Below are 23,979 nucleotides of genomic sequence, written 5' to 3'. Positions count from 1 at the left end.
AAGGAATAATAATAATTCATGAAAGTATGCCATTCAGAGCAACTGACACCAAGACAGTGAAGCTGTATAAATGAGTTCTGACACTCTTGGTAGAATGTCTGTTGGCTGTTCGTAGTGATGATTCATCACTGATTCATAGTGTTGCTGCAAGGCTCCCACACGTACAGTGAGGTTGGCTTTGCTTTGCCACCACAGCCGTACAAACTCCTAGCTGATTTTCAATGTGGAGCCGGTAAAACATGATGTGAGAAACAAAGATTACACACCACTGGCTTCAGTTCCCCTAATAGAAAGACTGCTGTTTGTGTGAGGTGCTTGCAAGCCAGCTTATCACTTTATAGTCTCTGACAATGTTTCAAAGCAAGAATTAGGAACTTCAATGCAGGCCGCATTCCTGGTTGGTGCCAAGCACGTGTTATACTGTCAGCATAAATTAAGTGCCAGCACTTTGAAAGAACTAGAATGTGTGGTCATGTTTACAAGTTTGTCTGCATTTCTGTCAATAGCCTTATTCAATCTCCGAAGTATAGAGACAAGACTGCACCACACTTAGGAACCAGCTATTGAGCAGTTCTTGTCACATGGTAACATGATTATGTGTAACAGGAATTCCGATAGCTTTCCTTGTTTCTCTTTCTCCTGTGGTTCAGTGTATGTTGTTGGTAGTATGAGCTACATTTTGTCAGAGACCAAGTGTAATCTGTTGTGTATTATGTAACCTGAATGTAGCAGGAAGAGTAGCAGATGGCTTGCTGCTACCAGAACTTACTTGCTTGTTTCAACAGTATTCCTTATTTTCATTTTATTATTGAACAATCTTACAGTTATGCAGTACTTACGAAACCCACCTATGAAATACTCACCAGTGTATGCTGTACATGCTTTGTCCAGGTTGTGGGTGAAGATGTAGATCCCTCCGCGTCTATAGTGCCAGAGGTCCCCAAGAAGAAAGTGGGCCGGCCACGCAAATACCCACCACATCCCATGCACCACCTGTCACCACAGCAACGCAAGATGCTGGCGGCGCGGCGTGGCCGCAAGAAGCTGACACAGCCGCGTACTCGACGGAACCGCGTGTTTGTGGTGATGGCTGATGGCACTATGGTGGAAGTGTGCGGCACAGACCGACAACGGGCGGTTGAGCGGGCAACCGAGAAGGTGCGTGCCATGCGGGAGGGCGGCGCCGACACACTCGCTGCGGATGAAACGGACCTTGCTGAGGATGAGGACAGCATGCCAGCAGCACCGGCTGCAGGCATCGCAACAGCAGCAGCCACTGCGAAAGAACCTGCTCCGGTATGTACCGTATTTAGAATTTTCAGCGTTCTGCTACTCTGCAAGTTGTTATTGGGAAAATTAGCTCGTTTCTCGATGAATGAGGCACTGATTCGTGACTTTTAACGCAGGCCCTTAGTGACTTTGTCCAACGTGTAGGAAGTGTGCACACGAATCTGTCATTAACTACAGTACCTGGTCTGTCTTAATCATACCGATCATTCAGAGTGAGCATACACCAACTCTCTCAGTTCTTCCCATAACCGACACTTGCAAGATATACAGAAGGCTATTGACGACACAAGAGAACTGTTGAATTCTTCAGGTATAGTTTGCCATGATTCTTTAATGACCGTTCTTTGTAGGGTGATGTGAACAATACAGCGCACTGAAAATATGTGTAATCGTGATTTGTCAAGTAGCTCAATCAAAAAGTTTAACATTCTCATTTCAATTTCTTGCAGTCCGTACTCTAATACTGGCACGCAAGCCTACCTTTCATGCAGACCACCAGTGTGTGTATATGCGAAGTGGCGTTCTTATCATCAATCTTGGCATTCATCAGTGCTATGGCTTACAGTGAATTTAGGCTTTCATGCTGCTTGTTGATAAGCTTGTTTGTTCATTTGTTTTTCTTGCAGTTGGCCATGCTTTCTGTAGTAAGTTGTAATTAAGTTAATGCTTGTTGCTGGATGAGGAATAAGTGGCTTGTAGTACTGCAAAAGCTCAGACCAAAAGAGATCCCCGGCTCTTCCGTCTGTAGCTACTGAGGCTAGGCAACCAAAAATGGGAGATGGAGTACCGAATTTGCTTGAGCACACAAGAACAAGCTGTTGCATGAGACTGTACAAGGTGGGGGCTCTCTAAGCTACCAAACACACAAACCTGTTTTGAGCACCTCTGACAGCAGTGCATCTGTGCACCGAACAAAGTGATTGCTTGGGCTAGTTAGTGAGGTGTCCTCAAAAGTTTACTGTGCAACGGTAACTGGGACAAAATGAACAGCACCTGTTCGTGTCTTGTTGTTTTTGTACCATTGCTCTGTACACCCTTGAATGTGCACTGGAACTTGCAGAATGTTCTGTTATGCTCTTATGCTATGCTGTTATGCTGAACCTCTGTTAAATTTCTGTCCCTCAGGACGGTGCTACCGGCAGCACTGGTACAGTGGGGCCAAGCGTAACAAGTCCTACCGGAGCAGGCACCCCACAAGGTGTGATAGGCAATCGGAGGAGGAGCAGCACCCAGATGAGCCTGGAGGAGTGCACCAATGACGCCGTGGACGACACGCACACTCTCAAGCTGCCCAACACAGTGCAGCTGGTAGAAAGCGAACTCCCATTGGCCGAGGCTGAAAACGCGGACTCCCTCATCGGCATGTTCCTCTTCCGACAGGTGAGGCTTCTTTAGTACTTCGTTAAACTTGCTTGTTCTTTAATGCGATCGCATTGGCCATCAAGTTGTGTACAGTTCTCAACTAGCCACTATGCTGTCAGACAGAGGTGTGCGAATACTGATTTTTGAGGCCTAATCAATTAGTGCCAGAAAAAACTAATATTTTGTACAAATAGCTTTCGAATATTGAGCAGTCGTTCTTACAAGCTGTATAAAATGGTGTTCAAATCCCGCTAGTATTCATAATTTTGGCATTAAGAGTACAAATGGAGAATTGGGAACAAATAAGCAAATTCTTCACATGCACCAAACTCTTCAGGCAGTGTGAATGATCATTGAAGAGCCAATAACACATGACTCCCTGAGCAAAGTAGCCTGCTGCACTACGTAAGCTCTCATAACTTATGCTAATACCTAGTACATGAATATTTGTAAACTAGGCAGTCAGAAAATTTGTGTATTTACGATTAGCGGCTATTCACATTGATGACCAAATCTAATACAGTAGAATTCCGCTGTTACGTTCCTCACTGCTGCGTTTTCCCGGCTGTTACGTCGTTTTCCGCCGGTCCCGGCATAGCTCCCATAGGATACAATGTATTGGTAACCCCGCTGTTACATCGTAACTGTCGGACCGTTCCCGTATGATACGTCGCGAAGTGCGCTCGGAGCCGACCGAGTGACTACCAAAGAGAGCCGCCATGGTGCATTTTCACGCAGCTTGGCCTCGTTTGACCGTAATATTAGCCGCATGAGAGGCGCAAGCAACAGAATCTTTCTATTGATGCAAACAAAAGCATGGCCTTCGAGATTCAAATTGCAAAGATGGCGTCTATGACGTAACTGCTCGCGAAAGCAAGGCCTTCGAGATTGGCATTTACTATTGACAAAAGCATAGCCTTTGAGATTTGTATTGCACAAACATGGCGTGTATGACGTAATTGCATGCGAAAGCAAGGCCTTCGAGATTGGCATTCACTTCTGCCATCGTGTTGGCGTAGACTCATCATCATCGTTATTTGTCGGAGAGCGGGAGGAGTTCGAGCTGGTTGGAGCTCGCACGGTCGTGCGTGCGGTTCGCGGTCGGACTCGCCGCGCCGGTCGTGATTGCGTGTGCTTAGTTCTTTCATGCCTACAGCTGTTGGTGTTAAAAAATCACATACATTGATTACATTTCTGTGGATGAGGCCGTCCTAAGCTCCGCGTTTCTATCCATCGACTAGATCGCGGCTGAGCGCGCCAATTTTCGTGCTGCTCGTAAGAATTGAAATAAAATTCTGTACTACTAAATATTTCGCCGTTTTTCCTGTTTTTCGGCTCTTACGTTTCCCGTCTCTTACGTTTATTTCCTACGGTCCCTTCAAAAACGTATCAGCGGGGTTCTACTGTAGGACACTTAGTCAATTCTATGTTAAAAATTTTGAAATGTTCATACACCCCTAATGCTGTGGTTCCTGACTGCAAGCATTGTAACTCAGATATTTAAGACAGCGCAGAGAATTAAGGGATGTAACAACTGTTGTGCATCTGGTTGTAACTACATGGCTGTGCAGCAAGCCTTTTAGAAACAACGGCACATTTAGGAATCATAGAAGGGGCCACTTTTTCTTCGAAATGTTGAAACCCGTTCCTTCCTGTTGCAGGTGTTCTCCCCTAATGACACCAGCCTGCAATGCCTGTTCTGCCAGTCCAAGTATGTGTTCCGTTTCCCCGTTGACCTGGAGAAGCACTACCACGTGATCCATGAAATAGCCGTGCACAGTGCCAAGGCAGAGTTCAGCGAGGCTGTGGTGTTTGTGTGTGTGCCCCCAGATGTCACTGAGGACACCACACTGAACTCCACGTGTCGGTTCTGCGACCTCACCCTGCGCACCCTCTCGGAGGTGAGCGGCAATCAACATAGTACTATTGTGTTTGCAAATTTACGTTGCTTTTCCTTCTTGCCTAAATTACTTGCCCGAGGAAGCCTTGTGTGCTACATTCAAAACCATGCTTTGATTATAGCAGGTCAGTTTACTTGAAAACACCTTGGTGGTGTTTTCATATATGAAGTGAAGGGAAAGCCTGTGTCGGGAGTTGCATTGATGGTCGTTCCCAGGTATATCAAACTTGGAAGGAAATGTGAAATATTTCAGTAATAGTTCAAAATATAAAATATGCAGGTCTGAAGCTTATCTGAATACTCTTGGGATCTAACTCAGCTTGCTGGGATCCCGAAAAGCAGGAAGTTAGCTATTTATTAGAGCTGTGCGAATAGCAAAATATTGGGTGCAAAGCGAATTCGAATAATAAAGATTGAGTGCGAATCGAATCGAATAATTTCGAATAATTTTCTAATATTTCTCAAACATTTTTCGAATAATTCGAAGTGAAATTACAGAAAAAGTTGCAGAGAATCCCTAAGTATGTTCTTGTGAGATAGCAACATGAAAGTGTTTCTTTTTGCTAGGTTGATGAAACGCTCGCAAGGTGGTGTTTCATAGTTGTCTTATCAAGAATGAGGCAATGTAGAGGCCGAATTGTATTTATGTACATGATATGGTGCAACCAAAGTGTTGCCGACAACACTTTACACGTGGTAGGCAGAGATGCCATTTCCTCAGCCTCTCCTCCCCTTTCAACTTCTGTGGAAGCCCAACTGATGTGGCAGACAATAGTGTGCTCCCTTCAAGTCCGGAGTTCCAAATCTGCCTCGTAGACTTTGATATCTAAGAGCATTCGAATTTTTGGATGCTAAAAAGCTTCGGCGTCCTATTTTTCGGACTTCTTGCCCAAATTTCAAGTCCAAAACAGCATCAATTGAGCCCCCAACTCTGCCACATCTTTCACCTTCATGTTGGAATCAGCGTTTACTTGAGTTAATACATTTGCGACCGTAGCGGAGCTTCAAAGGCAGCTTTGCCGCAATACGGGGGTGTGATGAGGTGAAGCATACTGAAACTCTAGGGACCACTTCCAAACGCACGTTGACCGTCTCTTGGCTAAGTTCGACCGTAACGGACCTTGAAAGGCAGCTTTGCCGCAATACGGGGGTGTCAGGAGGTGAAGCATATTGAAAATCTAGGGACCACTTCCAATCGGACGTTGACTGTCTCTTGCCCAAGTTCGACCGTAACGGAGCTTGAAAGGCAGCTTTGCCGCAATACGAGAGTGTAATGAGGTGAAGCATATTGAAAATTTGAAGGGGTCACTTTCAATCGGACATTGACTGCATTTGTCTTTGGGAAGTTCGAATAGTTCGAATAGTAAAATTTCAGTGCGAATCGAATCGAATAGCAAACACTATTCAAAAAATATTCGAAATTTCGAATATTCGCACACCCCTACTATTTATTTCTCCATTGCCATGTTTGCCATATTTATTCGAATATAAGACGAGGGCTTTTTTTTTTTTAATCCAGAGCCTGCCTTATAAGCAAGGCATGCTTCAACATGGTGGCTGTGGCAGTGTAGTTTTGTCATTTAAAATAGCAGCTCAAGATGTAAGTTTTGTTATGATATGATTTCATGCTTGAGACGCTATTTGGTAGAGCATCCGTGCTGTCACCATTGGCAACTCCGAGTTGCTGTAAACCAAAAGAGCAGAACGCTATGGGTGCTGCCTTTCATAACACACAGTGGCTGCCATGTAGGATAAGTTTCATTTTCCACTAAGGAAATTGTGGGAAAATAGCACCTCCACCATTTGTATTGCTGTTTATTGTTCGGCAGTAGTAGAGCCCATTGTGAAAGCAGGGCACGGACAACAAGCACAAGTAACATTCTTGGCCCAATCACCCAACACAATGACTGACTAGCTTTCCTCTTGACTACAAACCATGGGAATTCTACTTAAGAAGATTTGCAATATAGCACGAAGTTTTCTGCTGCAAGTGCGGCTTCGTTTTATCGGGATTTGATTGTTCTATGTATTTAGATAGGTTCAGTAATCTTGGCTGTAGATTGGCATGCCGTTCATTTCTTACGCGAATGCTATGCCAGGTAACATGACCGCTTGCCAACTTCCTATAGTCGGGTACAACTTTAGAAAAAAGGAGAGGCCCCGCCCATATGACCGAAGCGCGGCAGCCGATTGCCTCCGCGGCAAAGAAATAGTCCCGCTTCTTCTCCTTGAGCGGAGGCACCGGCCGTCCGGCTCGTGACGTCAGTCTAGAGCGCGCGCCCATTGGTGGAAGCGCGTGTGCATCCGCCTTTGAGGTGCAAATGCCGCTTTTTTCTAAAGTTGTACCCGACTATAGGTTTATTCATTGCCACGGAATGCAGGTACGCGACCACTACCCGGAGGTGCACTCCAAGACTGTACGGCTTGTGGCCGAGTCAGCAGTGACAGAGCTGGCAAACCAGTTCTACTGCAGCGTATGCTCGTGGGCCTCACCAAGCTTTGAGCAGCACCACAGTCACATGAAGGCAGCGCACCGGATGCAGACTTACACTTGCCGCTATTGCGGATACTGCACACCGAGGCCAGGCCGGCTGCGTTTCCATGTCAAGCAGCGCCATCTGCAAGACCAGCCGGGTCCACACCTGCAGTGCTCGGTGTGCTCTGTCTACGTGCACGGCCGAGAACGACTGCACAAACACATCCTGCTCTCGCACGCCGTCCAGACAGGTGGGTACTAGGGATGGGCAAATAGTAAATTTGGTGTCCAAAGCAAAGACAAAGCAAATAGCGATTTGGCTGAATAATTTCGAATCGAATAGTTCGAATAGCAGATATCATATATTATAAAGAAAAATGAGGATTTTTGTCATGACCCAACTAACTTGCACAATATTTTTAAGAATTGGCACTAGGCATGTGCAAATGCCACACACGTACGCACAAGCGGCGTACTTAAACTTTAAAAATAATTAATCAAGGTGAAGGCAATATGTATGTTTAGCGTTGAAGTGTGGCTTCCTGGCAGTGCAGATTTCTCCTGTATAGGTGGTTTCACAGCATAGTACCCCCACGCTGCACTGAAACCACCTTTATGGGAGGGGGGGGGCCATATGCGGTCAAGCTTACGTATATTCGTTCATTCGAGTACTGTAATATCCGTACGAATATTCAAAGCGCTCGAATATTCACCCTTGCCTAGTCGGTGCCCATACAGTGCAGACTGCTGAAGTCCTCGTGATGCAGTAACTCAACATCTAGAGGATTGTAAGTGGGAAATGGTCATGGAGGTGTTGTGGGTCGGAGCTGCTCAGAGCATAGTTTCCTAAAACTAACTAGAGGGGACTCTGGTGCTGCAATCATTCAGCCACCATGGGAATGATGGGTAGTACACGGATTTGCTTAAGCTTCGTGCTTACAGCTTCGAACACACTTGTGGCTTTGTTTATTGCTGTATTTTGGCGTTCGCTTCGAACAAAAGACTGGGCCATTGGGAACTTCGTGTCCAGATTTGAATAGGTGAGCCTAAAAATGTTAAAGTGGTGAAATGGAACTGCTGACTTTTACTAAATTTCGTTTTGCAACGCAGGCGACGCGGAGCCAAACGGAGCCAAAAGAACAAATTTTAGACAAATCCGTGCACTACCCATCATTCCCATGCTGGCTGAAGCGCCATGCGTTGCAGCTCCCATAGACACTAGTGCCAGAGTTCCCTCTAGTAAGTACCGTATTTACTCGATTCTAAGCACCCCCTTTTTTTCACGATCGCGATACTAAAAGTGAGGGGGGGGGGTACTTGAGTCGAGAAATCGAAAAAATGACCGCACGGCCCAACCCTTTTTCGCAGCAATATTTCAACGAGATGGGTGTGAGAAGTCACATTTTATTTCGAAAACAGTAAAAATAAAAAATATAAGTGCTAAAAATAAGTGCAGGCAGTGAACCCACCACTTGTTTCTGCGGTCAGTCACTCTCACTGCCGCTGAAATCCATTGCACCACTCGAGTCCGTCACACCATTCGAGCTGCCGCTCTCGGTCTCCCACAGCAGATCGTCTTCAGTGCCGTCTAAGTTGTTAGTGATGGAACACTTCTTAAACGATTTGACAACAGCGTCAACTTTGATCCTCTTCCACGCGTCCGAAATCCACGTAGCTATCGCTGATGGGGACACTTTCTGCAGCTTTCCCGTTGGCGTTTTTTTCCAGTCGGGGTTCCGGACCCACTCTTCGTACTCCTGTCGAAGGTGGGCCTTAAACGGCTTGTTGACCGAGACGTCCAGGGGTTGTAGCACTGGTGTCATGCCCCCTGGAATGACGACCAAGTCACAGTTGCTCTTTTGCAGCTTGGTCTTTACCTTTGGGGTAAGGTGGCCGCGAAATGCATCTAAAAGAAGCATCGATAGCATGCCTGAAGGTCCACCAAGCAGTGCCCCCGGGCGCCGCTGCCACACGACTCGGATCCAGTCCTCCATCAGTTCAGCTGTCATCCATCCTTTGTCCTGCACTCGGACGATGACATCTTTCGGGAAGGATTCATTTTTTGGCATGTTTTTCCTTTTCAGGATTATGTAGGGGGGAAGCTTGCGGCCGTCGGATGTGATGCACAGCATCACCGTGACACGCTGCTTCTCGTATCTTGTCGTCTTTACCCTAACTTCTCGGGCTCCTGCTTCATTCACAGTGCTTGCTCTCGGCATGTTAAAGAACACTGGCGTCTCATCGGCATTGCTGATCTGGCCGAGATTGTAGCAGTTTTGTCTGCGAAGATCCATAACGTACTGCTGAAAAGCAATCAGTTTATCCTCAAAGTCCCCGGGCAGCTTTTGGCATATGGTTGTCCGGTGCCTCAAAGAAAACCGATTCCTCCTCATCATGCGCTCCACCCAGCCGCGGCTGGCACGAAACACCGCGTGGGGAATCTGCATTCTTTTTGCGATCTCGATCGCTTTCGTCTGGATCGCATCGGCAGTGACAGCGAAGCCCCTGTTTCTTTCGCTGAGAACAAAGTCGCAGACCTCCTCTTCAAGTTGCGGATGTCGGCCCTTGCGCGGTCCCGTGAACTTTTTATGTGTCGCGGCGCCCTTAAAAATCTGGTCCCGCTGCTTCCTCCACCTGATAATGCAGGCTCGATCCACGCCGAATTCCGCAGCAGCACTGTGGTTGCCATTGTCTTCAGCAAACGTGATGGCAGCTCGCTTGAACTTCAAGTTGTAGGAAGCCCTCTTCGCACTCATACCGCCGTTAGGGCTATCAAACGAACAACTGACAAAGCAACGCACGCCGGCACGACGCCCGTCCACAACCCCGCGCCCGCGATGCCAGCACAACCTGTCCGGATTTGCCGCTCTTACCAAGCGCCGCCGACTTCTGTGCCGCCATCTCTTGTCTGAACGTAGCAACACAAGACATGGCTTCCGAGATTGGCGGCGAGAAAGCGCGCATGGTGGCATTATTAACTGCGCCATGCTCGCAGAAAAAAAAAAGGGAGGGGTGCTTAGATTCGCAAGCAAACTTTTTTGCTAATTTTTTCTAGCGAAGACAGGGGGGGTGCTTAGAATCGCGGGGTGCTTACAATCGCGAAAATACGGTATTGTAGGAAACTCTATGGCTCGGAGAGGCACTGCTGTAAGTAGTAACTTGTTTTGTCTTTCCATTTTCACAGGCATGTGGGCTTTGAGCCACAGCTGTACTCAGCTTTTTGTTCTTTATGCTTCTAATAAATGAACCACTTGAAATAAAAACAAGGGCTCCATGAAGTTACCAGCCAAAGTGCAGTGCTGATTTAGAAAAAAAAAGCAGTGATCGCGAGTTTCTTTACAGTGCAAATGCTAGAGCCGATGACATTGCTGTTAAGTAGGCTTGTAGGAATATTCGAGCACTTCGAATATTTGAACGAATATTACAGCATTCGAATTTGCTTCGATTTGAGTTTAAATTATTGGAAATTTCAAAGTATTTGAAATTAATGAATAGGTGTATATTAGTCCGCATGTAATCCCCCTGTAAAAGTGGTTTCACTGCAGTGGAGGGGTGCTGCACCGTGAATACGCCTTTCCAGGGAAAATCTGCACTGCCACGAAGCCCCACTTCAAGGTTAAATGAACATAGTAGCCTTACATCGATTCATAATTTTTTGAAGTTTAAAGGCTTGTTATACTGGCTTATATGCTCTAAGTATAGTAAATTTTAAAACATAACATATTTTACAGGCTACCCACTTGCATTCTACCAAAAGTCAAATACTGCTACCCTGCTACTATTCAAAGTTGCTTGCACTTCCTTTGAACCAAAAAGAATGACATTTGCACATGCCTTGTTTACCTTGCCACATGAAGGGAACAGAAGCACCTAGCTGTGCCATGTAAATCATGCAAGGAATCATCCATCAGGTTCCATCTGACTCTTCAGCATGCGCTATTACTATTAGTACCCAGCACCTTGTAGATGATGTTACCATGCACACAAATGAAATCATCCCCACCAATGTTGTGGTCATACGAGACCCATGCTCTCCAGTGAACCCACGTCGATTCCGCCACTGCTTGAGAGAAGGAGCTACCACCCTGGGCAAAAAAGGAATGGGATGGTGCTATCCTGTCTGAAAAGCAGCATGGCCAAATGGGTCACAGGGTTAGGTCACCTTTCTCGCGAATAACACCACGGTGCGTAGACATCCCAGTTGGTGAGCTGTGGCCATGCGTTCATTGCAACTGTCGTATTTTCTCGGGTGTAACCCACTTCTGCATGTAACTACTGTCGTATTTTCTCGGGTGTAACCCGCTTCTGCATGTAACTTGTACCCCAGCAACACACCTTAGAAAAATAGAAATTTACAAGAAATTTTAGAAAACATCCCCACGTATTGTCATGAAGCTGCCTTCTTCCCATTACCGTGAAGCAGTGGTGTGAAGCCAACTTGCACACCAAAATTCGCATATAACACAAACCCCGGCTTGAGCTCCAAATTTTATGCATATTTGACCAAATGCAGCGTTTGACCAGGCTGTTTATTGTAATCACCAAATGTCAACGTTGCAATACTGCATATTTTGATGGTTGTAACTGTACTTGTTTTCATTAGATGAGTGTTGCGGGTTCATAAATGGGCTCAACTGCACTCAACTGCTGCTTTCATTAGCTGCAATCTACCGGCTAGACTTCTGTGATGCAGATGATAGAACAGAATGTTGAGGGCAGTGACGGTTGTGAAGAGAATATTGTTGCGATGCGTACAGGCCCACAGACGTGGTCGTGTGCCAAGTGCCTACAGCCCTGTGGTAACTCAAAGGACCTCATGGGCCACATCAGCCGGTGCCCGCTGCTGCGGGGTGAGAAGGGAAAAGGCCGTGGGAGCCTGGGCTCCAGCCTGGGTGGATCCTCTGGGGGACCAAAGACCAACCTCTTTTACAAGTGCAACAACTGCTCACTCACATTCACCTCCGAAGAAGAGATCAAGGCAAGCATCCCATTAGAATCACTCTCTTACACTCGTGAACCTTGATAGCTGAAGTCCACAATACCCTCGACAGGAAGCAAAAGTGGATGTAGGACATTTCTTTAGTGCAGTTGACCGCAATACATGAACGCAGATGTAGAAGAGTACTGTTAGATGCCTGTGCTAGTAGCTTTTGCTTGTGCTACTCGCATCTTAGTTGTAGATGATGATTAGACCTACACCTTCCTCACCTTTCTTCTAGGAGCATTGAACAGATGTCCCCTAGGGACTCTAGAAAAAGTATTGGAAAGTATTATAGCACCCTAAAAGCTTACTATGCTGCATGTTTCTACGAACCAGTTGTAGTTGGGGTAACATAATGTCTCCATAATGCATCATTATGTCACGACACTGTCTCGCTGTGTTCCTGTGTTTGCTGTGGCTGCCAAATGAGCAAAGCTAGAAGAAATGTGCACAGCACTCTTGCTTATTATTATTATTATTATTATTTAATTAACTGTATCATCATACGCAGCCTTATTACTTGTACTTGACGTGATCAAATCTTTCCTATGTGTCGTGATGTCACAACACTGTCAAGAAAGCAGTGTCCATCATTTTGAGAGCAACTATTGTTACAAATTAAAATATCACTTGTTCCTGACCTTTGTGTGTGTCAATGTCGTTCTGTTAGACGCGAGAAGTGTGTGCTAGTTTTGACCATCTTTTAAGATGTGTCAGTTCTCTTAAAGGGACACTAAAGGCAAATACAGTCGCCGACCGTTTATTCGGACGCCGAAAATTCGGACATGCTCGTTTATTCGGACACCTTCGCGGCACCGCCACTCGTCCCATTGAAGTAATGTAAACTCACGACCGAAAATTCGGACGCCCCACAGTCCGCCGTTCGATTTTTCGGACTCCGTCTGGCTGATCGAGTGCGACGTTGACCGCCATGACAAGCTGTCAGCAATGTTTACAAAATTGTGATAGGTTGCCAGCACTGAAATGTTGCACTGGCTATAACTGGAGATCGTGCCAGTGTCAAAAATCCACGCAGAAATTACCGATCTCGAAGGCTATGTTTGTTCGTACACGTAACGGTTTTTTGGCTTTAGCCACAGAAATTACCGATCTCGAAGGCTATGTTTGTTCGCTACACGTAACGGTTGCCTTTTGGCTTTAGCCAGTCAAGTATCCACTGAACGGCTACCACGGCCGAACAGCAGGCCAAGCCAAGCCAAGATTAGAATCGGCTCGGTGCGGCGTTTGATGAGGAGAATGAAAGCGCGTACGAGTACGACGCGGATCCTAATTCGGACAAAGAGAGTACGACAACAGAAGCGCTGCAACATCAGTTAGCCCAACGTCGTTTCCTTTTGGCGTGTGAGGGTTTGCGTTGTCAGATGTTTCTGTGGCTAGGCCTGATCTGCATCCCGAGCTTAGTGTCCCGCTCCCTTGTTTGTTGCTTGGCGTGCGAGGCCTGATCTGCTGAAATTGCTCCGACGCTGCCCGTTCCATGTGCGCCGTCGGAACTAAAGAAACGCGGCAACTACAAGGCCGTGACGATGGCGAAAAAAGCGGCGATTATTCACCAGGTGGAAGTTGCTTGGGAGTTTTCGCCGAGTTGGGCAATGAGATATCCGTCAGCTACTCGAACCAGCGCATGTGGACAGTGACTGCCGTGATGACGCACCTCCGACACCAGTCATCAAATGCGGATTTAGCATAGGCCGTTACAGTGCTACTGCCGACCATCACGGGTGGCCAAACATTGGCTGAAATACAGGCCGACTTGGTCGCGCGTAAGCGTACATGTGTACAGACGCGCACTGACAAGTTTTTTTCCAGCCGCTGGGCCAATAAAAGTGCTTTTTTTTGGTGAATCCGTTTTTTCGGACTCCCGATTATTCGGACTTTTCGGCGGTTCCCGCCGAGTCCGAATAAACGGTCGGCGACTGTATTAAGTCGACGTTGATTGTTGAAATAGCAGTCCAGAAACCTCATAGTGCTACTTTTATGCCAAGGAAGTGCTTACTGTAAAAAGCGGAATATAGGTCGGACCAGCATATAGGTCGACCCCTCCCCCCACTTTATAAATACTGAATATCGGGAAAAAAAAGGTACATGGAACAGCCAAAGTATCAGAAGGTGCCTTTACCATGAAATAAACGCAATTTCAAATGGTGCACAGAGAAAATGCCATTTATTTACGCATGTGTTTACACATAAGTTCCACATGGCAGAAAGTCATAAGATGGGCTCAAGCATTAGCTTCGTAAAACGTCACATCCGTCTTGACAGCATTAATTTGGATGCACTTTGAGGTCCCCGGTAGCAATCACAACATGAGCACAGCTCCCAGTTAAACTGCGCAACTCTCATGTCCAGCTCTAGATACGCTGCGGTCTGGCCTGGCACTGCCGGCATCACAGGAAGCAACAAAGAAAGAGTATCCGGCGAGATTGGAACAGCGAGAACACCTGTGCAAAGATAAACTTTCAGTTATTGTTTGTGACTCGCGGCTCCCGCTCGCCGTTCACGTACACGCTAGCATCTCAACACACCTTTCACACATTTCAGACCAGATTCCTTTGTGCCTCCACTAACTCTATTGCTCTTTTCTTTAACGCTGCGGTGAACTGTCGTCGGCCACTGGTCGAAACAAGAAAACAAGCACCTTGGAGCCGAAATAGATTCACAAGACAACAACAAAAGCGCAAAATGAGGCCGCCCACAGCACAAGGCTGGTAGTAAAATCGACACCAATGATTGCGTGGCGATGGTGGCGGTTGACTTCAGTTGCCCATAGTGGCCAGACTTGTGAAGTTTTTCTGCCATTGACCGGTATATAAGACGGGGGTCAACTTTTTAGGGCTGTTTCTTGAAAAAAAAAAATTCGACCTATACAGTAAAAGCTCGTTAATTCGGATTTCTAGGGACCGGAAAAAATGTCCGAATTAACCGAATGTCTGAATTATCGAATGGTCGAAATAAACACAATAAATGCAAGAGTTTTTTCAACATACCTTTACTTTACAAAGTAATCGCGGATGCGTGTCTGTTTTCGAGCAGAAATTCGCGCGGACACAATTTTTCTGAGCCCTTTAAGGTGCTCAGCAGCTCGCATGCTGTCTGCAGTGCCAAAAAATTCTTCAAGGACGACGCAGGCCTCCGCGACTTCCTTCACAGTGCGAGGGGGCCCGTGTGGCTGCTCCTCTTCAGGCTCTTCGTTCTCGGATTCGTTGCCATGCATCACTTCCTTGACGATTTGCTCATCAGTCAGACAGCCGGCAGTGGCAACGCCATCATCAATGCCGATATAATCCTCTAGTGTCACTGCATCAGGCATAACACTTCCGAAATCCTGCCCAACGTCGGCACCGTAGTCCGGTGACACTTTGGCATCGCTGGAGTCGGGTACAACAAAGCCACTGTGCCTGAAACAGTTGGCAATGGCGTGCGCAGGCATGTTCTGCCACACATACGCAAGAATGCTAACTGCGCTCAGGAGACTCACGTCGTATTGTTCGCCGACGTCATGGCACAGGAGCAACTTCTTGTCGGCAGAGCCCATTTTTCAGGGCACGCAAAATTTCTACTTTGGTGGTGAAGTCCTTCGCCCCGTACTTAGGCCGCTTCGCCGGCGTTGCCATCGGCGGAGAGTGCGTTCACACGAAAAGTCAGCACAAAAGCACCAGCAACAATCAAGCTAAAGGAGCCGTACTGAATCGTTCCTCGATAAAACGACGTTCAACGATGCAGCACACGAACGGGAACAAAGCACACGCGAAGAAAAGGCGTCCAACCAGTCTGGCAGTCTGAAGTCAAGCCAAGTCGACAATTGATGTCCATGGCAATGCTGCGTTTGAGCTTCACTTCTGTTCCGAATTGTTCTTTTTTCGTTTTCGAGCCTCGCCAGCGGCCCGAAAGTCGCCGAATTATCCGATTTGCGGTCAAATCTGTCCGAAATAACGAGCGCCCAGTCTCATAGAGTGATGCGTATATTTACAGGGACCAGATGACGTGTCCGAATTAACCGATTTTCCGAATTAACGAGAGTCGAATTAACGAGCTTTTACTGTATTCCGGTTTTTACGGCATTTTGAAATGAAATCACGTTTTAGTGGTCCGCATCGCGTTAGTGCACTTCAAATCACCCGCCTGAAATTAGTCTTTCACACGTCACTGCTGCCGTGCCCAACGTTGCCCACCTTTACTGCGCGGCGGCGTGCACTGGCGGCGTCCACCGTTCGGCCATCCGGCAACATCACATGCATGCGGCATTTTGTCGAACTTTCTGTTAGAGCGACTTCACAAGCGCGCAAAACACACGCGGCAGTACGCGATACCGAACCTACCATTGAGACGCGACTGCGTGAGCGAAGCAGGGCGCCGGGCGAAGTGCAGTTCGGCGAAAACAGAACCTTTGAACCATGCACGCCGTTTCCCATGGCAACGCCACGGAGGTTCTTTTTTCCATGAATCAAACAGAAATGAACAAACAGCATTTTATTACGTCTCTTGATGCACGAAAGGTTCTTTTTTATTGCTGCTAGTTTGATTACTAGTGATTAATTGTAGGCAGACTCTCATACGACATCGGGATCATTTTGAAAATGTGCCGCTTGTGGCGCTCATCGTGTGATACATTTAGCTTAATTTCTCAGTAAGTAGGGCACTGCTGTTGATAATGTTGCCGTTTGAGACGTTATCATACATTGAGCTTTCACTCTGACATAAATTGTTATTTGCCTTTAGTGTCCCTTTAAGTGGGGACATAGTTCTTGAAATTTTTTTTTAATTCTTTATCGATTGAGATGGACATACATAGTTCTTGAAATTTTTTAAAATTCTTTATCGATTGAGATGAAACGTGCTGAGTTCATGTATATTTGTGTCCAGATTTCAAATATGCGCTTACTTTTTTTTTGGAACAATGGGTAGTTTTTAAAATATTATTCATTCTACGTGCTTTTTGGGAGCACAGAGTTTGCCTAAACTGATAGAGCTATGAAGTAAATCAGAATAGTCTGGAATCAGAACAGTATGCAAGGAAACAAGAATGGATGTTCTAAGCCCACTTGAATAAGAGTTAAGGTATGTTGAACATTTGCGAGTGAGTCTAGGTCAAAGCTGGGATTTCAGTCACGAATGTTCAACATACCATAACTTTTGTGCAAATAGTTCTATAGCATCCATTTTTTTTCTTGCATGCAGTTTTGGTTCCAGATCATTCTGATATGCTGATTTACTTCGTAAATCTCTCAGTCTAGGCAAACAATAACTCCCAAAATGGCACATGATATTTAAAAAACTACACAATGTACTAGAAAAATAATTGCATACTTGAAATCAGCACACAAATATACATAAACTGAACAAGTTTAATCTAAATTGATAGAGAATTTAAAAAAAATTTTTTTTTTCAAGTGTAGTTTTCCCTTTAATTTAAACATCAGGCATATGGTGTCGAGATGTCACTTCTCTCTGATTATCACGCATTGCAGAAGCACATGGCAGACGGGGTGCACCTTCCCAAGGGACAGGCGGCTACCAGTGGTCAGTCTGCAGTGCCAGGAGCCTCTGAAGAAGGCAGTTCTAGTGGCGCAGGCGAAGCGGCTCCCCTGGAGTTACCTGGAGGCCTGGAGGCCGGCAGCAGCGAGGACGACGGCCTGGCCGGGTCGTCGAGTACGTGTTTCCTGTGCTGCATGCGCTTTGCCAGCGCCCAGGCCTGCCAGATGCACCAGCATCATGTACACATGCGATGGGTCAAGCGCGGACTGCCGGACTTCTCCAGCGAAGATGCCCAGAGTGAGTGTTCTGTGCTTGCAGTCTCGCCTATCGGTTGTAATTGTCCTATACTATGTGCAGTCGACTCTTATAATATAAAACGGAACCTAAAGGAACCAGGAAAACATGTTCCGTTTAACAGGAGTTCCATTTACTGAGAAGTGAACAGGTGTGCAGAATACAAGTGCGAAACCAACCATATTAGACGCAGTTGTTCCATTTAAGCAGCAATTTCGTTTAAGAGAATTCTGTTTACTGAGTCTACTGTACTTGAAAAGGGCACCCCAAAATGGCAGCAACATTAAGATATGAATAGTTTGCCTTGTCTTGAATGTGAGTTATTTTTGAGAGCTGTTGAAATATCTCTTTGAAGGAAGCCTTCATAAAATGTCATTGTCCACATGCAGTACACTTTGAGTCGGGAAAATTGAGTCAGAAATGTATCATGCCCTTCTTTATCACATACCTACTGACCCTGTAGCTATAATATGGTGCCAGAATTTCTATGGCATGCAAAAAAAAATTTACTGATTGTATACTCTTTTAGTATAACTCACAGCAGGCATCAAATTAAGCTTATTGAAGCTGAATGAAGAAACAGCGCTAGAAAAAGATGGAGATGAGAGGACACAAACACGATGCTGCTTATTTCTTGTGTTATTTCTTCATTCGAAATCAGTATGTACCAAGCAGCCCAATTCAAGACTCTAATACAGTTCATTTCTAGTACATCGGGCTGTTCACCCTACATGCCCCAGCTTCAGCACCGTCTTTGTGTCCTCTCGCCTTCGTCTTTTTCTAGTGCTGTTTCTGCAATCGAAATCAGTATGTACCAGCTAGCACAATTCAAGATGCTAATTATTGAAGCTGCGTGTAGTCGCCACCCTATTCCAGGAGATCTCTGATCACCCTGGGTGATATCCGCTGTGGCAGGAGCCTGTTCAAAGAGGTTGGTTAGTGCATTGAATTTTTCCCTGGCTTTTTATTGAATGACATGTCTTGTTGCCTGCAGACAACCTGTACAGTATGCCCATGGTAGAGAACAACAGCGAGACAGAGCTGACTCAGCAGCGAGCAGTAGAAAGTATCACGCAGCAGCCTGGCTCCGAGGAGGACACAACAGCACCCACTCAGGAGGCCACCGGGAGCGAAGGCTCCGCCACCCTGTTGGCCGAGGCATCCAAGAAGAACCCAGAGGAAGGGGCCGCAGACGATGGGAAAAACACTGCCGCAGGTGGCAGCCTCAGCTCGGCTGACATCCCTTCAGATGCCAAACTCCTGGAGTTAGGCTTTCCCACTAAGGTGCAATTTGTTGTTCACCCTTATTTACAAACACTGCAGGCCTCCTCATGCCTCTGCAGGAGAGGATACACGTTAGTGAAGGTTCATACAAGGGACTACTAGTTCAGAAAAAATTTAGAGGCAACCCTAATTCATGACTTTCATGTCTGGTAATGGCACTCGTACATTGGCATTAGTGTGCCCTGGTGTATTTCTTGGGTTAACTTTCTGTTTCGCATGCAACGAAAACAGATCTCAGAGGCCACGTATAAAGATGTGCGTGGTTGAGATCTGCTCTGCCGGGTGCCGCAACGATCCCAGCTGCTCACAATCTTTCAATGAACTTAATCAATTAATTTTCATTAATTATCCTGGCAGTTAACCCTTTGTATCCCAGCGTCCACATATGTGGACAAAACATATCAGTGAAGTGGGATCAGGCTAGCCAACGATTTGCCTTAAAAATCTATTTGAAATGTTGCCGTTACTTCAGAATTTCATAAAAACATCTATATGTGTCCACTTCTGTGCACAAACAGCGGTAACTGCGCACAGAACAATGGCGTTCTTCACAAGTCGCCTGTAGATGTGTACGCCTACATATTTTTTATAGGTTCACTCTAAATTCGTAAGAGTTTTTATATTATTGAGATTTATTCGAGAAAAGGAAGGGTTTATCTTGTCTTTGTGTGACTTTTGTTGCACTGTGAGCGACCAAAGTTTTGCAAGTTGAGTTGTCGCTGCGGCGTCCACGTTTGTGGACACCAGGCATACGGAGTTCGTGTAAAAAGCTGATAGAACGCCTCATGGTAGTAAGACCCGCTTCGTTGCCGTGCGGCTCTACCCAAAACATTATCAGTGATGTAGCTAAACACGCCTTGTAGAAGTTATTTAGAAGTTATTTGCTTTATTCTGGACGTGGATTAAGTGATGAAGACATACATGCCATAATTTTCGAGCTGACTAGCAGAAGCGAATGATCCGATTTGGAGGGCACCGGTAATTAGCACGCTGAAGTAGAGCGATCAACAAGCAAATGCCTTATGAAAAATGCTACTGCTGATGATGAAAGCATTCAGTTTGAACGTAACCATGAACGCACTGGTAATGATGATCAACCACGATAAAGATGATGACGAACACGTTGAAGTAGAGCGGTGGGCAAGCAGATGGGCCTTGAATGGTGATAATGATGGTGATGATGAAGGCGTTGAATCAGAGCCGTTAGCCATCGGCCACGTGACCCTTTATGATAATAATAATAATAATAATAATAATGATGATGATGATGAACGCGTTGGACTGATGATGGCGTTGATTATGGTAAGTAGGAATGATGACAGTGATTATTGTGTTGGAACAGAGCCGTCGGCAAGCAAAGTTCCCATGTATGATGAAGGATTATGGACCCAGTGTAACGGGTGTTCCCAGCGTCCACATATGTGGACACTTGTTTTCTTGTAGAACAAAAGCTAAAACTTCCGATGTTTTGGTTTATTCCCACTTTCGTATGTATTGTAATTGCATATACGCAAAAAAATATTTACTTGCGCAGCTTGATTGGCCATGGGATACAAAGGGTTAATTGGCCCTTATCTTAAATAAAGTTCTGTTCCAATATCATATTTATTTATTTTATTTATTTATTAATACCTCAAATACCCCAGCTTGGGGTTTTACATGAGGGATGGGCTGTATGTAGTGACAATGATTCGATGAACAACTTGAAGGCTTGCGGGTTGGATTGGAGCACAGTATCTCTGGGTAGTGCATTCCAGTCTTTTGCTGTGCTTACAAAGAAGGAGCGTAGGTGTGCAGCGGTCTGTGCCGGTGGGGGTTAGACCGCTTTGGTGTGATTCGTGCGGCAGGACGGACGATGAGCAGGCAAGATTAATGAAGTGCTAGGAGAGGAATGGTAAAACTCGTGAAAAAGGCACAACTTAGATTTTAGTTTTGTCACACTACTGTGGAAAGAATAATCTGAATAGATGTAGCGAGCTGCGCGGTTTTGTACTGCTTCAAGTGCTTTAGTAAGGTTAGTTTGATGTGGGTCCCAAGCAGAGCATGCGTATTCTAACTTGGGCCGGATGCATGTTTGATAAGCTAACAGTTTCACGGATGGGGGAGCAAGGTGCAAGTGCCTTCGAAAGTATCCTAATGTGCGGTTAGTTTCGTTAATGATGCTTGTGATGTGAGAGGACCAGGAAAGATCACTGGAGATAGTGATGCCGAGGTACTTGCATGAATTGACAGGAGAAATTGCAGCGTTGCACAGGACTTACTGTGGTGGAGGGAGATTCCTTCTGTGGGTAAAAGAAACTAGCAGCGTTTTAGTAGTGTTTAGCAACATAAGCCACGTATCTAATATAACTCTAACTTGAACCAGGTGTTTGCAGATACTCAAACTTTCTAATGATAAATTCAGTATATTTGATTTTGTGTTTCATGCGAATAGTCAGCATTCCCATGAAGATTACTTCATAGTATTTAAACACTTTAATTCGCCCACTGTGCATTGAATCCAATTCTTGTGGCCGTACTAGGTACAAAACATGAATTTAATAGTGAAGCATGCTACCTGTGGGTTGGGGTCAATCATTTTGGGCTGAATGTGTTCTCCTCCCTTTGTTTAGACATTGGTTTGGAAGCCGGTGTTTATTTCTCATGCGGTTTGCAGGTGGGCCACTACTGCCACGTGTGTGATGCTGTGATCAAGAGTTATGCTCTGTACTACCTGCACATGCACAACCTGCACCGTCTCGAGAAACGCTTCCAGTGCATTGTGACAGCCTGCAGCCAGACCTTCACGTGCCCCAATGCATTCCAGCGCCACTCACTGCGCCACAACCAGAAGTCTGACAGCTTCTGCTCCATGTGCGACATGGTCTTCGACGACAACGAGCACCTTCAGGACCATTTCCTCAGTGCTGAGCACGCCAACAAGTACATGCGAGTGCAGGTGAGACATTCTAAAGCAAAAATAGTAATCCCATTGGCAATAGTCTAGCCAGGAACTATAGAGCTTTTCAATTGACCTACCCTCACACCCAGTTTGCTCATGGTTATGCGGGTCGAATCAATGGCCCTGTGGTCAGTGATAATAATTCTAGTCGCTGCACAACTAAACCACGAGAAATGTAGGTTAAATTTCCTAAAAAGGCTTTTGAAAAGCGTTCCCCCCTTAAAGAGGCCCTGCACACTTTGCCAAGCAATCATCGAATGGCTTCATTCTAGGAGTTTATTGCCTTACAAATCGACTGCCGCAAAGATTTTTAGAATCCTACAAGTACGAGTTGAGTTCAGGGATTTGTCGCACACTTTATTATTAGTGCTTTTGCTCTCTTTTCGTGCCAGCGAGTGCACTCAAAGCTAAGCAGGGGAGGGATAACAAGGTGGGCAAGAATGTACGTCCGTTTGTCGGCACGCTTCATGACCTTGAACGCTTTCTTTTTTTTCTTCTTCGAATGTGCAGCCTACTTGCAGCGTGATTGCGAGCGCATGCACAGGCACATGGCAGCATCCCGCGGCGGCCGCGGTGGCTATGCAGCTCACGATGCCGATGCGTAAAATGCCCATCCACGGTTTCGAGGAGCCAGCCGGTGATGCGATTCGTTGCTTGTGACGAAACACATTGCAGCTTCTTCGCTTTCGCACGTCCGCTGTCGCAATGTTTTTGCCCACAAAGTTCGAATTCGTCTCGTACATCGGCGCCGAGAGCGGAGTTAGGCCTAGCCATGACTCTGAGCAGTAAGCTCGGTCGCGATGTGCGTGACCGCGGTACTCGATGTGGTACTCAGTCGAAGGCCTCGAAACAAACTTCAAATATTTGCTTTTTGTTTGCTTTTTTTTTATGAATGGAGGTCCGAGCTGAAGCGGGAAATTTTAAGACTGAGAAATGCTCTTTCCGACGAACTCAAGATGGTGATGCCCGGTTGCGCCGTTGCGGAGCTATAATATTCTTTTTAACGCAGCATTTTTTTTTTTTTTTGCGATTTCCGCAATAATTCTCGCTACATCGGCAAGCACAGCAAATTTTTTACCACACTTCTACGTAGTTTACAAAAAAAAGAGTGACGATATTTTGGAATCAGAAAAAGGGCTACAGAAACTGAAAATGCGATTTTCGAAAGTCAATTTTTTTGTTATTTTTCACGATGCAAAGCCGCATTCCCCCTTTGGAATAAATCTGTTCTTTGACCGTGTTTGTGACTTGTAATTGTTCCTGTCTCGTAAGCACATACAGTATAACCTCATTACAACAGACCTTCACAGTGAAGAGGATTTTGGTCTGTCGTAAAGGGAGTATGTAAAATCCAAGTACTGTTACAACAGACTTTTATGTAAACGCTGAATGGGTCTGTTATAACCGAAGAGAATTAAGAGTCAAAAACACGGTCAAAGAACGGAAGCTACATAGAAGTGCTGTAAAAAATTTGTTGCGCCTGCCAAGGTGGCAAAAATTAATTCAGAAATCGCAAAAAAAAAGCAGAACAGCATTTTTCAAAAAATTATAGCTCCGCAACGGGGCAACCGGTCGCTGCCATTCTGGGCTCGTCGGAAAGAGCATTTCTCTGTATTCAAATTCCCCGCTTCAGCTAGCTCCTCCATTCACAAGCAAGCGTACAAAAAGCAAACGTCTGACGTTCGTTTTGAGGCCTCCAATTGGCTGCTTCTGCCTTGTTACTCCAGCACGTCTCGCCATTGGACCGATGCTCGCTCTGGGAGAGCGTCGTGTGCGTTGCTAGGTCACGGTTATCGAAAATAGCGCTACTTAGTGACGCGTTCGCACTCGTTCTCTGTTCATGGGTCGATGATCATTTAGAATATAATTATGCTTTACTTTGGCAGCTTCAAGCGAAAACTCAATTGTCAGATTACGATATTGCGCCGCACTTGTCACGAACATCGCAGTCGCGCGTC

General features: G+C 45.9%; 1 protein-coding gene across 2 annotated transcripts in view; it reads left to right on the top strand.

The window, feature by feature from the left end:
* Positions 1–23,979, top strand: part of LOC119387964 (uncharacterized) — a 58,384-nt gene that overhangs the window by 16,310 nt on the left and 18,095 nt on the right. For both annotated transcript variants that reach the window (XM_037655555.2, XM_037655553.2), the window contains 8 exons: positions 892–1,296; positions 2,416–2,670; positions 4,314–4,553; positions 6,934–7,279; positions 11,786–12,006; positions 17,496–17,799; positions 18,791–19,080; positions 21,737–22,018. In XM_037655555.2, the coding sequence (XP_037511483.1) occupies positions 892–1,296; positions 2,416–2,670; positions 4,314–4,553; positions 6,934–7,279; positions 11,786–12,006; positions 17,496–17,799; positions 18,791–19,080; positions 21,737–22,018 (2,343 nt within the window). The remainder of the gene's footprint in view (positions 1–891; positions 1,297–2,415; positions 2,671–4,313; positions 4,554–6,933; positions 7,280–11,785; positions 12,007–17,495; positions 17,800–18,790; positions 19,081–21,736; positions 22,019–23,979) is intronic.

Source organism: Rhipicephalus sanguineus, chromosome 3 (assembly GCF_013339695.2).
Source record: "Rhipicephalus sanguineus isolate Rsan-2018 chromosome 3, BIME_Rsan_1.4, whole genome shotgun sequence".
Classification (NCBI taxonomy): domain Eukaryota; kingdom Metazoa; phylum Arthropoda; class Arachnida; order Ixodida; family Ixodidae; genus Rhipicephalus; species Rhipicephalus sanguineus.
This window is presented reverse-complemented; position numbering and strand designations above follow the sequence as displayed.